At 64.9% G+C, this 12,828-nt stretch overlaps 3 protein-coding genes across 8 annotated transcripts in view; all 3 read right to left on the minus strand.

Annotated features, from left to right (window-relative positions):
• Positions 1-327: 327 nt before the first annotated feature.
• Positions 328-3,382, minus strand: LRRC24 (leucine rich repeat containing 24). Its single transcript, XM_061172140.1, has 4 exons — positions 2,800-3,382; positions 2,368-2,646; positions 2,031-2,199; positions 328-1,352 (listed from the first exon to the last, which is right to left on the minus strand). The coding sequence occupies exons 1-4, from the start codon at positions 3,082-3,084 to the stop codon at positions 430-432; spliced, it is 1,656 nt and encodes a 551-aa protein (XP_061028123.1). The 5' UTR covers positions 3,085-3,382; the 3' UTR covers positions 328-429.
• A 762-nt stretch (positions 3,383-4,144) lies between these two features.
• C17H8orf82 (chromosome 17 C8orf82 homolog) lies at positions 4,145-6,841 on the minus strand. Its single transcript, XM_061172141.1, has 3 exons — positions 6,663-6,841; positions 5,966-6,014; positions 4,145-5,683 (listed from the first exon to the last, which is right to left on the minus strand). The coding sequence occupies exons 1-3, from the start codon at positions 6,822-6,824 to the stop codon at positions 5,238-5,240; spliced, it is 657 nt and encodes a 218-aa protein (XP_061028124.1). The 5' UTR covers positions 6,825-6,841; the 3' UTR covers positions 4,145-5,237.
• Positions 6,842-8,958: 2,117 nt separating this feature from the next.
• ARHGAP39 (Rho GTPase activating protein 39) overlaps positions 8,959-12,828 on the minus strand; it is a 79,871-nt gene continuing 76,001 nt past the window's right edge. For 2 of the 6 annotated variants that reach the window (XM_061172137.1, XM_061172134.1), the window contains 6 exons: positions 11,498-11,571; positions 10,950-11,059; positions 10,652-10,777; positions 9,860-9,951; positions 9,300-9,469; positions 8,959-9,220 (listed from right to left, as the gene is read on the minus strand). In XM_061172137.1, the coding sequence (XP_061028120.1) occupies positions 9,026-9,220; positions 9,300-9,469; positions 9,860-9,951; positions 10,652-10,777; positions 10,950-11,059; positions 11,498-11,571 (767 nt within the window). In that variant the 3' untranslated portion in view covers positions 8,959-9,025. Of the gene's footprint in view, positions 9,221-9,299; positions 9,470-9,859; positions 9,952-10,651; positions 10,852-10,949; positions 11,060-11,497; positions 11,572-12,828 lie in introns of those variants that run through there. The other 4 variants (XM_061172138.1, XM_061172136.1, XM_061172135.1 and 1 more) reach the window with 3 other exon arrangements.

Consider the following 12,828-nt stretch of genomic DNA (forward strand, 5'->3'; position numbering starts at 1 on the left):
CTCCTGCTCTGCTGTCACCCCCAGCCTGGCCACTGGGTGATATGTCTTAACGGCCTGCCGCCCCATCTTTTCTCTAGACATCTCCGCAGTCCGTCGCCCCTCCTCGCAGAGGTTCAGGCTTTTCCTGGGGCGGCGGGGCCCAAGGCGGACCTGCAGAGCTGGAGGTCTGGTGATTTGGGCAGGGGTCTTTTCTGGAGGGTCTCAGTGGGGCGTTGGAAGCCTACCCTGGCTACCCTCCGCGCCCCAGAACTTCCATCTGCAGGGGTCCGCAGGTGCTTCCGCCCCGCCCGACGCCCAGGAACCCCATACACGGCTCGCAACACTGCGCAGCTTCCACCCTTTACTGATTACGCTGGAGCATGCGCGGGGCGAGCCGGGCCGGCCAATCCGCGGGGCCCGCGTCATCAGCGCGCGTCCGCCCCGCCCCCCTCAGCAACGGATCTCGTAGGCGGCAGGCGGCTGCAGCGGGAGGCCCTGCGCGATTCCGGGCGCTGCGCCCTCGGCCGCTTCCGCCGGGCCCTCGGCGAAGAGCGGTTTGGAGCGGTCGATGACGAACATCTCGTGGCCCCGCTCGTCGCGGAGCTCCTCGAGCTGCGCGAAGGTGCAGGGCCCGTCCGAATAGTCGTTGACGAAGAGCGCGCCCTCCCCGGGAGGCCCTGGTGCCTTTTTGCGCCTGCGCCGCCTGCGGCAGATCATGGTCGCCAGCAGCAGCGCCGTGAGCGCCAGGAGCGCGATGGCCGTCGCGATGGCCGTCTGCGTGGCCAGGCCCAGGGCGCGAAAGGCCATGCCGCCCGCCTCGGGCAGGGGCTCGTGGCTGACTGGGCCGCCGGCCCGGGGCGGCGCAGGCGCCAGCAGCAGCTGCTGGGACAGGTTGACCAGAAGCTGGAAGGGCAAGCGGGCGGCGCCGCCGGCGTTGGAGGCCTCGCACTCGTACTTGCCGGCGTGGGCCAGGGTGATGTTGGTGAGGAAGAGCATGCCGCTGCCCGTGTCGGATGCCCCGGGCCCACTTGGGCCCGGCACCCCGCCTTCAGGTTGGGCCTGGGCCTGCGGCGGCCCCTCGCGAGGCTGCGCCACCTTTCTCCAGGTCACCAGGGGCTGCGGGTAGCCGGAAGCCTGGCAGGCAACCCGCAGGTCCTCACCCAGGTTGGCTGTCACCTCCAGCGGCTCCACGTGCACAGAGGGTGGGATGCAGATGAGGCTACTGCCAGATACTTCCAGGAGACTCTGAAGTGCCAGGCGGGGGGGCTCTGCACACGTGATTTTCTTGTCCCTGGAGCTGAGCAGTCGCTGGCCCCCTTCCTTGATCCAGGTTCCCAGCCAGTGCAAGGCACAGTCACAGCGCCATGGGTTCTCTGTGGGCAAGGCAGCAGCGGACAGGTAGCTAGCTCAGGGGTGGCTCCAGAGCACAGCGTGTGTGGTTGGGGTTGTTGGCCACAGCAGGAGCCCCTTTCTCATCTCCCACAGTTGGGGACCGCTGCCACCCCTTCTCTGACCCCAGGCTCCTTAGGTGTGGGCAGCCACCCCCCCCCCCACCTCCTTTCTGTGATGCACATCCAGTTTACTTCACCCATCTCTGGGAAAGCCCCCGCTCCTCTGACGTCTCTCCCTGTGATAAGTCTTGCTGTCTGGGGGGAAATCTCTGTGTGCACATAGACATCCCACCAGCACTAAAACCTTGCACATCCTGCCAGCCTTGTCTTCGGGTGCTGTCTCCAGGAAATGTCCCCAGTCCTGGTCTCATCTTTCCAGTTTTTTCCTGCCTGCCCTCTCCTGGCCCCAAAGTGTGTGAGCCGCTCAGCTCTGTCCAGTTTGTTCAGGGACTCATACCTTTTCTGTCTCCCTTAGGCAACTGTAACCCTGCCAGCACCCCTACTCCTAGCAGCCTTCTGTCATGGCTATGGGTGGTGGTGGGGCCCCCCAGAGCACTGCCACTGGAGCCCCCTCCACAGCTGGGCCGGCTACCTACCACCACCACTGTGGTCAAGGAAGCTACCTTTGCATGAGAGTCCCTTGCCCCCAGAAAGAGGTACCTGTGAGGCGCAGGACCTGTAGGCTGGCCAGGGGCTGTAGGGCCTCCTGGCTGATGGTGCCCAGCTGGTTCCTGCTGAGGTCCAGCAGTGCCAGCGAGGAGAGCCCGGCCAGGGCCTGGTCCTCCAGCAGCTCGATGCTGTTTTCCTGCAGGTGCAGCTCCTGCAGTCGCTGAAGCAGGGACAGTAGGTCATCAGGGAAAGGGGCCCTGGGGGACATGTCCCCTTCTTACCAGGCTAGACTGGGCTGCCTTTTCTCCCCTTCACTACTCCAGCCCGGTAAGGCAGGTGGCAGTGCAGGAGGACCTCTTGCCCTTCTTGCCCACTCCTCCCCCCTCACCTGCAAGTGTAGGAAGGTGAAATCCAGCAGCTGTACCAGCTGGTTGCCAGCTAGGTAGAGCACGCGCAGTTGGGCCAGGCCCGCGAAAGCGCCAACGCGCAAGCCGCGCAGCCGGTTGCCGGTGAGCGCCAGCTCCAGCAGGCGCGACTGCGCACGGAAGGCGCCTGGCGCCAGGGCGCGCAGGCTGTTGTTGTGCAGGTAGAGACGACGCAGGGAGGCGAGGGGCGCCAGGGTGCCCGGCTCCAGGCGCGCGATGCTGTTGTCCTGCAGGAACAGCGTCTGTGCCGGAAGGAGAGAGGGAGGGCGTTTACCCCGCTGAGGGGGTCTCTTTTCCCTAGGGCGCCCCATTCACCCACCGGGAGGCTCACACACCATCACTCCGTGTCGCAGGCATCCCTGGCCCGCAGCCCGGCAGCCCCACTCGGTGCCCACCTGCGTCCCGGGCGGGATTCCGGGCGGGACCAGGCGCAGCCGCAGGGCGCCGCACTCCACCGTGGCGCTGTAGCAGCGGCAGGCCGCAGGGCATCCGGTAGCGCGAGGCGGGAGACCTGGCAGTGACAGCAGCGACAGCAGCAGCAGTGCGGGCGCCCCTGGGGCCATCTCTTGCGGGACCGGCCGCAGGCCACGAAGTTGCAGCCTTCTCAGCAGCCTCCCTACAGTCTGGCCCCGATGGGATGCGCCTCCTGAAACACAGGTTGTCAGGCCTGTCCCTAACATTTGAGAGCCAGTGAAAAGCACGGATGGAGGCACACACCGTGTCTGATTTTTGAAGTTTGAAATTAGTTCAAGAAACTGATAAAATAAAATGTTCTTTGCCTTCCTTTATAAAAAGGCATAAAGATCTGGGGCATCAGGTTTCGGTTTAGAATTTCTCATGTCCTCGGTCTTGCCACACAGGCCACAGAAGGAGCGCCTACACCACCCCAACCCACTTCTCTCCCCATCCCATCTCTGCCCAAGGCTCCACGCTGCTAGTGTCCGTCCCTGCCCTCACCTAACCTTGACCCAGGGTTTACTCTAGTCATTTTTATCTCTAGAACTCATGCTATGACCCCAATTCTGGGATTCACCTGTTGTGAACTGATGGAGGACATGGGCACAACTGGTCTCAGGGCAGCCACCAGCCACAGGCACAGTTTTGTCCAGCCTCTGGCCCTGCCCTCCTGGGGGTGGGAGTTGGTAGAACAGCTTAGCTAGAATTAGAGCTTTTCCTTGGAAATTGTTAGACAATTGGGGGATGAGACAAATAGGAAAGCCAGTTCAGAAGCTGTGGGCCTGTGTTCTCCATGCTGGCTCCGAGAAAGGTGCATCCGTCTTTGGGGGTAGGTGGGGCCCTGGAATGGCTGGGGTGTGAAAGAGGGGCCTTGGGCCACTAACTGGGTTTTAGTGTAGTTTCCCAAGTAGGCTCTGGGAACACTGATCTCCTGGACTCTGAAGGAGTGTGTAGTGTTTTGGGGTTTAGACACATGCAGCTGTGATCCTAGAGGGAGGAGAAGGCCTGGGTCTAGTTCAAGGCACAGTGAGTCCAGTTGTAAAGGTGGGGACCTGGGCTGAGAAGCCAGCCAGTCTGAAGCCAGGGATGGCAGGGCTGAGGGTGTGCTATCAGCTAGCCTTCAGCCCCACCTCAAATGGTCCCTGCTCTGAACACCTGCCTGTTCACCTGGTCTCCCTATTAGGAGAGTGAGTCATGTGGAAAGACACCAAGTGGCCTTGGTGTTTGTTTAAATCTTGCTCTAAATTGTAACTCACATGATTATTTAAGATCACTGAAGAGAAGTAGGCACAGCAAAAGTTTTAATGGAATCGCTTTGGCCCAGGCAGAGGCAGTTCCCAGATGTCTCAGAGGTGTGTGAAGGACCCCGAGAACTAGGGGGCATACTCTGAGCCCCCAGGATCCATTTCCCTGAGCAAAAGATTTGGCCCAGGGCGTCCACCTAGCTTCCAGTGGCAAGGCCTCTCAAACAGAGAAGGTTCTTGGTCTCCTCCTCAAGACTCAGGGGACTGCTGCCCACACGGACACCCACTAGATGCTGATTCGTGTGGAAGGGCTGGCCTGGGCAGCGTTGAGGACTCAAGCAGGAAGAGCAGGGAAAGCCAGGCCAGAAATCCTTTTACTCAGCGGAGAACCCCCTAATCTGGCTGGGCAGGGGGCGGGGCGTCACATACTGGATTTGGCAAAGGCTGTCACTGTCTCCAGGGCGCCCATCTGTGCGGGGAGGGGAGGTTGGAGGGGTAATGGAGGAAGCCCTGCGACGCTCTCCAGCGCAGTGCGAGGCCCAAGTCGGGTGCCTTGATCTCTCAAGGCGCCCCCTGCATCCCCTCCGGCGCGGTCTGTCCCGGGCCGGTTCAGGGCAGGGCGTGGTCCCCGCCAGGTCGCACGCCCTTCTCGGTGATCGCCGGGGACAGAACCGGGATGGCCCCTGATCCCGCCCCCACGCCCGCTGACCTTGGGTCGGGCGCCCCCTCACCTGACGCTCCTGCGGCGCGGCTCCCCCGCCGAACCCCGGCCCACCGAGCAGCGCCGGGCGGGGGAGGGGCGGGCGCCGCTCGCGCTCGCGCACTGGAGCCCCCGCACCTCCCTCCCGGCCGCCCGGGTCTGCCGTCGCGAGTGCTGGCCGAACCTGAGGACTCCGAGGACGCCCCAGGCCGGGGGTGTGCGGACGGGGTAGAGCACCCGTGACCCCGCCCCTCCCCGCGTCTGTTCTCGGACCGCGGCAGCACCTCGGACAGCGCCGGGCGGGGCGGGGCCGCGGCGCACCTCCGCCGCGCACGCGCACTCGGACAGCGCGCTCTCCGGGTGGCGCGTGCGCAGCGACCCAGCCCGGGGGGCGCAGCGGGGCTGGGGGCGCCAGCGGCTGCGAGCCCGCCGCTCAGGGCGGCGGGGCGGCGAGCAGCAGCGGGGCCAGGTCCATGGTGAGGGCGAAACGGCTGCCCTGCCAGCGCACGTGCGAGGGCAGCTCGCGCGCGCCGGGCGCGTACTCGAAGCAGGCGCTGAGCTCGAAGGCCAGAGCCGATCGCAGCAGGCCCACGCCGCCCGCGCGCTCCGGCGCCGGGTGGTAGAGACGCCCATTGGAGGCCAGGGGCAGTAGGCGCGCCGGCTCGAAGGGCACGGCCAGGGCCTCGCCGCCGCCGCAGTAGGAGAGGCGCGGGGGCTCCGGGCCAGCGGCCAGCAGGTGCGTGAAGACCACGGGACGGTCCTCGCAGCGTAGGAAGTTGCGCTCTCTGCCGCAGGGCGAGAGGAAGGGGAAGGAGGCCTCGTAGCGCCCGCTGCGGTTGGGTCTCAGGCGGGAGAAGAAGATGACCAGGAACTGCGGGTCTGTGGGGGGGGGGGGGGGGCGAGGCCGCGACTGCTCAGCATGCCGGGCCCCGAGGCCCCCTAGGCCCTACTGCCCCAGGCAGGCGGCTCGCCCTGGGTCACACCAAGGGCAGACGCCGGCGGTCGGACAGCCTCCCAGGCCTCACTCTAGTTAGGGGGCTTCTGAGCGCAGGACGGCCAGTGCCCTGCTGCGGGCAAGCCCGCCGGCAGGTTGGGCAGCGGAGCCCTTCAGAGCCTTCCCCGAAGGAAGAGGGAAGGTGGGGGAGGAGGGCGCATCAGTACCTTTGAAGCAGGTGATGAAGTTCTTCATTTTGGAGTCATCCAGGAAAAGCTGCAGAGAGGCAGACCGTGGCCCTTGAGCCCCAGGGGGAAGCCCGACAGAGCCGGCCCCAGGGAGAGAAGGCCTGGGCGGGCCTGAGCCTGGGCCGGTGTCCGCTTTCTTTGCTCGTCTGTGCACACCGTGTGCAGGGAGGCGCGTGGAAGGTAAGCCTGGGGGCCCTGCAGACTTCCCCACATCTACCCCGCACCCCCGGTCTTGCTTCCTCATGCACAGGTTCTCTGGGTTGGCATGCCTTTCCCGCGCCTCTTCCCTCCTCCTTTCAAGTTTCTAATGAGATGTGCCCCTCCTCCGCGGAGGCTATCTGACTTGCTTCCTTCTGTATATGGCGGATGCCCCCGCCAGGGCTTCCAAAGCAGGCGGGGCGGCCCCGAGCTGGGGGGCCGCAGGATCTGGGGAAGCAAAGCGCGCAGGGCGTAACCACGTGTGGGAGGTTGGCCGCTCGGACCTAACCCTCTGGGGCCGGGGCCGGTCGCCCCAGTCTCTCCAGCGCCACTGCGGAGGTCGGGTACCCTTACTTTAAAGACCCCGCCTACTCAGGCCCCGCCCCTCACAGGGTCCTCCCTCAGGCTCCGACCCGCAGAAACCCGGCACCAGGCCTCGCCTCTCACGGGAGCCTCCCTCAGCCCCGGCCCCGCCCACCTGGCCCTGATGATCCACGTAGTAAAAGTACTCGCGCGTCCGCGGCTCTGGGCTCTGGCCCTGCGTGTAGGAGACGCCCCCGCCCCCACCGTAGGCCCGGGTCCCCGGGGACCACGCCAAGCCGAGGGCCCAGGGCCGCAGCACTCTGCGCGTCGCCCACATTGTCCTTCCGTGCCGGAAGCGGCCAGAGGGTCACGCGGGGGCGGTGCTGCGCGAACGTAAGTCCCCTGGTGGCTGCGACCTCGCGCTTTGGGTTCCGGCGGCGGCCGCGGAGCTCGTCCCCACCTCCCGGCCTCCTCCCCACCCCCCGGGCTTTGCTTGTTCCCCGGACCCCGGGCGGTCCCGACACTCTTCCTTCTCTGGGCTTTAGGGGCGCGCCGCCCTGCCGTCCGGCTGGGAAAGGGGTGGCGGGCGGGGCCTCCCGACGGTGGGATTCGGGTGTGAGACGCGGGTGTGGGCGATTTCGGGAACAGGGATACGGGCTGGGGACGGGGCGGCGCCGGGCGTGTGGGCCCTGTCCCTCCGCCCTCGGAGGACGGTTGCTCTCACTTGGGCGAGGCACCCGCCCTGTCTCCTCCCCCAACCCCTAGGAAGCCCCCCCACCCACCCACGGTGGGGCAATCTGCCTGTCCAGCTGGGTGCTGAACAGCGAGGTGGTGAATAAACACTGCCTAGACGCCTATGCCAGCTTGCGGGTAAGGTAGCTCAGAAAAAGCCCCCCTCCCAATCAAGCAGGGCTTTCGGGCTCAATTGTGATACCCCAGGTGCCTCGCACCTTGCGCGCCTACCTGGAGCCTCGTCCCCGTTCCCGGGAAGCTGCCTTGCTCTCCGCCCCCACCACTCCCTGCTCCCCCCATTCTCCCTTGGCCTGGCTTCCACCCTGGTGCCCACACCGGCAACCGACTGGCCGCTGATAGCTGCCCCGCCGCAACTGGAAGGAATGGGAGGCGACAGGCTCGCAAGTGTCCATACGTACTTTATTCACACAAAGTGTTGTCATCTCTCGAGTCCGTGCATCAGAGCGAGAGTCTGTGGCCGGGCCGCCCCTACCCAGGCCCCGAGACCACCGGACTGAGGACGCTCCCCCAGGGGACACCAGGCCTCGGCAGGACTGGGGTTTTTTGTTTTTAATAATAAATAAAAACTCAACTCTAAATATATATATATATATAATATATATTATATATATATATATAAAAGCCGGGGAGAAATTAAGTTTTACAACAATTGGAACTCAAAATTCCAAAATGGAAAATGTACAAACTGAGAGTCTAGATACCTCCCCTCCACCCACCCACCCTACCCCCCGCCCCGGCTCTGGCCTCGAGGAAGGGCAGTCCCTGGTGCCCCTCTGGTCCCCCAGTTCAGGGCTCCTTCCTTCTCATCTGCTGCAGGTCCTGGATGGGGATGGGGCAGGGTTTGATTTTTGGTCAGAAGCCAAGAGGGTGGAGAAGAAAATGAAGGAATGATCTCAACTTGTCTGCAGAGGATGGGAGAGGACTCAGAAATAAATAACATTTGGGTTAAGACTATGTCATTAGCAAATTTAGTTCTTATATCTTTCGCTCTATTTATATCTCTATACACAGGCTGGTTGGGATGCGGGATAGATTCTGAATTTATAGTTACACGAAGAAAAAATACTCTTGCCCTTCCCCCACCCTGCCCCAAGAATGCCTGCCCAACCCTGCCCCCCACCCCAGAGGACTTTGGCTTGGGGGCCCCTTTCCACCCAGAGAGAGCCTATCGGGCCCTGCACCAGCCAGGCTCTGCTCTGGTGGTGAACAGCCCAGAGCCCTGGAGCCTCCAAACTCCTGTGCAGTCACCACGCTGGAAGCCACAAGTGGCAGGGGGAGGGGGCGGGAAGGGACTGGGAAGGGCGGAAGTCGCAGATCAGGAGACCCCCAGGTCAGGGGGAGGGCAGAGGAAGAGCAAGATGGGCAGCCGGGTTGGGCCGGGGCCAAACTGAGCGCAGCAGCCCCAGCAAGGCGGCTCGCCCCAGGAAGGGCGGCTTGTGCTCTCGGGCCGGCCGGGAGGGGCAGTGTCACTTGGCTCCAGGAAACAGAAGGCACTTTCTCGCGGCCGAACCGCGGCTGGCGGTGGGCGGGGCAGAGCCGAACGATACGGCCACGAGGCCTGGGGCGGGGCAGAGGCGCCCTTCCCGCAGCCCCTCTGCCTTGGCCGCGCGTTCAGGCCGAGGGCCCGGGTCGGAGGATGCGGGTTCCAGGGCTGGGGCGGGCATGGGCGGAGCCGGCATGCTACCTCCGCTTCTCGGGCGTCCCCTCCCCCCTCCCCGCGTGCCCCCTGCCCGGGCGCACCCGGGCAGGCTCTGTCCCCACCCTCGGTCCCTCGGTGCCCACGCGCTATAGCACGCCCTCCATGAAGGTGGTGTCCAGGTGCTGGATGAGCACGCGCAGGAAGGACATCTCCTTGCGAGTGTTCTCAAAGATGATGCGCGGGTCGTCCGAGCGGCAGCGCAGGCAATTGGGCGCCATCACCATGGCCAGGTTGCTGACGTCCATCTTGGTGATGGCCACATTGGCAGGCTGCACGAACACCTGCGCGGGGAGCGGGGAGCTGCGGGTGGGCCGAGGCGGGGCGCGGAGGGGCGGGGCGCGGAGGGGCGGCACCGCCTACCTGGAGGAAACGGATGAGGTAGCACAGCACCAGGCGGTTGATGCGGGGCAGCGCGTGCACCACGGCCACGGCGGCCTCGGGGCTCTCGTAGTGCGCGATGCACTGCTCGTAGAACTCGTGGGGGATCAGGGGCTCCTCCAGCTCCCGGTACCACAGCTTCAGCAGCGACGCTGTGGACGCACCGCGGGGGTTTCAGCTGGGCGGGGCAGTCGGGGACCCGCCCCACCAGCAGCAAGGGGCGAAAGCGGCCGTGTGTGTCGGGAGTGGGGGCGAGGGGCCAGGACCAGACGGGAGGTGTCCACCCAGCCGTGTGGGCTGCGCGGCCGGAGGCCAGCGGGCTCCTGTTCCTGAGGGCCTGGACTGACCCCGAGCGCCGGGAACCAAGAGAGGCTGTGCAGCCACCGTGAGCAGGCAAGCGGAGGGAGGCGCCGCGGAGGCTGTCCAAAGACAGGGGGACGTCTGTGCTGGAAATGGACCAGAGGGCTGTCCCTTCACGACGGAAAGCAGGGAGGGCTGAACCGTCCGAGCTGCTCCTGCTGCTGAGGGGGCTGGGGACTCACCTGGGACGTGGGGGTCCTCCAGGCCTGTAGGCACCTTCCACTGGTCCACCTGCAGCTTCAGGGCATTCACCTCATCAATGTCCCCAGGGACTCTGCCAAGCACAGGGCAGGTCTCAGGGAGGAGGAGCTGGGCTTGCTCAGGGTCAGGGCTGCCTGACCCCTCTCTGCCCAAATGGCCTCTTTCTTACCAGAGGGAGGTGTGGCTGGGGTCCCCTGTCCCAGGCCCCCATCCCTCATCCCTCTGCTGACTGCCCCCATGCAGATCCCTTCCTCAGAATGGTCCCTGAGGCCCAAACCCATAAGCCTGTTTCCCCACCTGTCCCGGGTCCTGGGTAGGTGAGTCATGACAGCAGGTGACTGGCCATGTGCCATCCTCCATGGGACAGGGCCATCATCTCCACTCACAGGTGAGGACCGTTGCTGGGGGTTGCTGCATCTTTCCAGGCCCTGCCTATGGTTGGTGTCCAAGTGCCCTCTGGGCCCCTGCTGGCCCTTTCTGCAAGGGCACTGTCCCTGGCTAGCTCTCCTGTCTGGGTTCCGGTGTGCTGCCATTCAGGAGGGACAACCCTGCTGACCCACCGCCTAAAGATGGGGCCCGCCCCACCCTCCTGGCCGCAGAGCGCCCGGCCCTTCTATCTGCTCCAAGTTGCCCTCCCTGCCTGCATGCTGGCCTCTCAGGGGGCTTCTCTGGCTGCTCTGAGGCAGGGGCCCGGGGCCCACTGGCCTCCGTCGGCCCAAGACACGTGGTGTAGACACCCAAGCCCCCACACCAGGGCCCAGGTTGCAGGGCACCTGAAGATGCCTTCCGTCTGGTCACCGTTGAGCGCGAGCACCTCCTCGGACAGCCGAGTCTGCACCCAGGGCAGCTGCCGCGCAGGGTAGCGCTCCTTCTGCATGCTCATGACCTCCTGCAGGGCACTGCCAAACATGGACGGGCTGAACACGGCGTTCTTGGCGTGCCGGATCTCCTCCACGTTGGGCTTCTTCAGCCCCTGCAAAGGCGGCCCAGCTCTCTGTCCCAGTGTGGCCTGGCGCCCAGCTCCCAGCCCTCCCTCCCCCTGCACCTCTGCAAGGGCTGCCCCTGGCTCACCCGCCCTCTTTCCTCCTTCTGTCCTCTCGTCCCTGTGAACCCCAGGCCCGAGCCGGGGACCCCCAACTCCCTGGCCCCTGAGTCACCAGAGGGGCCTCCTGCTGGGCCACCTACAGCATCAGAAGCTCCAAGTGGCACCCTCCGCACCGTGAGCCGTTAACTGCCCCCCGCCCCCGCCCCCAATCTGCAGCCCCCTCCCCCGCCCCCGCCCCAAATCTGCCCCCCCGCCCCCTCCCCAAATCTGCAGCCCCCGCCCCGCCCCCGCCCCAAATCTGCCCCCCGCCCCTCCCCCTCCCCAAATCTGCAGCCCCCGCCCCCTCCCCAAATCTGCCCCCCCGCCCACTCCGCTCCCCAAATCTGCCCCCGCCCCTCCCCCTCCCCAAATCTGCAGCCCCCGCCCCCGCCCCCGCCCCAAATCTGCAGCCCCCGCCCCCGCCCCCGCCCCCGCCCCAAATCTGCAGCCCCGCCTCCTGTCGGACTCTGTCTAGGCGTCACCGGCACAGGCTGCCCGCCCACCTCTGCCCAGCTGTCCTGGGAGAAGTTCGTACCTTCTTGGCCCCAGTCAGGGCTGCCTTCTGCAGCTTGTGGTAACAGTACTTGGCATATGTGCTTATTGCCACCCCTGGAAAAGAATGGTGCCAGTTGGCTTGGCATGGATGAGTGGGAGCAGGGGCTGCAGGCCAACCAGTGACTAAGAGAGGAAGCAGCAAGAGGGGTGAGGAGAGGTGGCTCCTGCAAGAACCTGGGGGCCCAGGCCTGACCAGCCTCCTGCCTGCTGCTTGCCCCAAGCAGCGGGTCCTTACACTCCTGGGCCGCCCTTCAGAAGTAAACTCATGTGAAGAGGCAAGGGGGCACTGCCCTCTCCTCCAGAGGAGCCAGGTTGAAGAAGGAAGCCCTCTGCCAGCCTACCCAACCCTTCCCCTGGCCAGGAAGGTCAGGCTGGGGATGAGGTCTATTCCCCAGGGGGAGTCGCAGGCAGGATAGGGCAGGGCCTGGGGAGCCCCCTGAGAAGGGTGATCTCCATGTGCTGCACACCTGCAGGCACTCAGCGCCCATCACCTTGGGCCAGCACGGGAGGAGGGAGCTTTGGGGGGGCTGGACAGCAAGCCCAGCTCTCTTGCAGCCCTGCTTCCAGCCAGAGGCCCTGGGCAGCCCAGGGAGAGGCCTTAGCCCACAGGACCTCATGCCTGCTTGGTCAAAGGCTGCCTGGGTGGGGGTCAGGGAGAGGGAGGCCCAGGGCCTGGCTCACTTGGGAGGGGCATGAGTGTGGAGGGGATGCCCCGTGTCCTGAGCCTGGGTTTCGCTGGGAGGGCAATGCTGGGGAAGGACCACATGGTGACTGCCTGAGGCCTGAAGGTGACAGGAGGACTGGTCTCCTTTCTCAAGGGAGGGGGCTTTCTAAAACCTTGCCCCTGAAAGCAGAAGTTCTAGCTGGTGGTCATGGAGGGTGGCAGGGCCAGCAATCCGAGGGCAAAGACCTCAGGCCACGGGTCTTTCCAGATACAGTGTGTTGGGGCAGGTGGGGGTGGGGGGCTGGAGGCAAAGGGAGGAGGAGGGGAGAAGGAGTGGGGAGGAGACCCCACCCAGGGAGGGTCTGAAACGTGTGGCACATCTTTCCTGGCCCAGGCAAGGGAAGGAGCAGCAAGACAGAGGAGCCATCTGGGCCGGGCTGCCCCAGACCATGGACAGATGGGCCGACCATGTGCCTCCAGGCTCAGGACAGACCCGTTCCCTGTAAGGCTCTGCCTCTGCTGGGCCTCCCTGCCTGAGGGGGCCTCTGGACCCAAGTCTCAAATACAGTCTTTTTTAAAGGAAGCAGTTGTCTGAGGACACAGGGTTCCGTGAACCTCAGTGTGAAGAACACAAACATGTCTCATTC

The sequence above is a fragment of the Eubalaena glacialis genome, chromosome 17 (assembly GCF_028564815.1).
Source record: "Eubalaena glacialis isolate mEubGla1 chromosome 17, mEubGla1.1.hap2.+ XY, whole genome shotgun sequence".
NCBI classification, from domain to species: Eukaryota; Metazoa; Chordata; class Mammalia; order Artiodactyla; family Balaenidae; genus Eubalaena; species Eubalaena glacialis.

What these genes read in the sequence shown, in the direction of transcription:
- C17H8orf82 (XM_061172141.1), bottom strand. Translation starts at nt 6,824, where the DNA reads ATGTGGGCGACGCGCAGAGTGCTGCGGCCCTGGGCCCTCGGCTTGGCG. An exon ending in ACGTGGATCATCAGGGCCAG is followed by an intron (nt 6,015 to 6,662) that starts GTGGGCGGGGCC and finishes GCCTCTCTGCAG; the next exon opens with CTTTTCCTGGATGACTCCAA. An exon ending in CTTCATCACCTGCTTCAAAG is followed by an intron (nt 5,684 to 5,965) that starts GTACTGATGCGC and finishes CCCCCCCCACAG; the next exon opens with ACCCGCAGTTCCTGGTCATC.
- LRRC24 (XM_061172140.1), bottom strand. Translation starts at nt 3,084, where the DNA reads ATGTTAGGGACAGGCCTGACAACCTGTGTTTCAGGAGGCGCATCCCAT. An exon ending in GAATCCCGCCCGGGACGCAG is followed by an intron (nt 2,647 to 2,799) that starts GTGGGCACCGAG and finishes CTTCCGGCACAG; the next exon opens with ACGCTGTTCCTGCAGGACAA. An exon ending in ACAGGTCCTGCGCCTCACAG is followed by an intron (nt 1,353 to 2,030) that starts GTACCTCTTTCT and finishes CCTTGCCCACAG; the next exon opens with AGAACCCATGGCGCTGTGAC.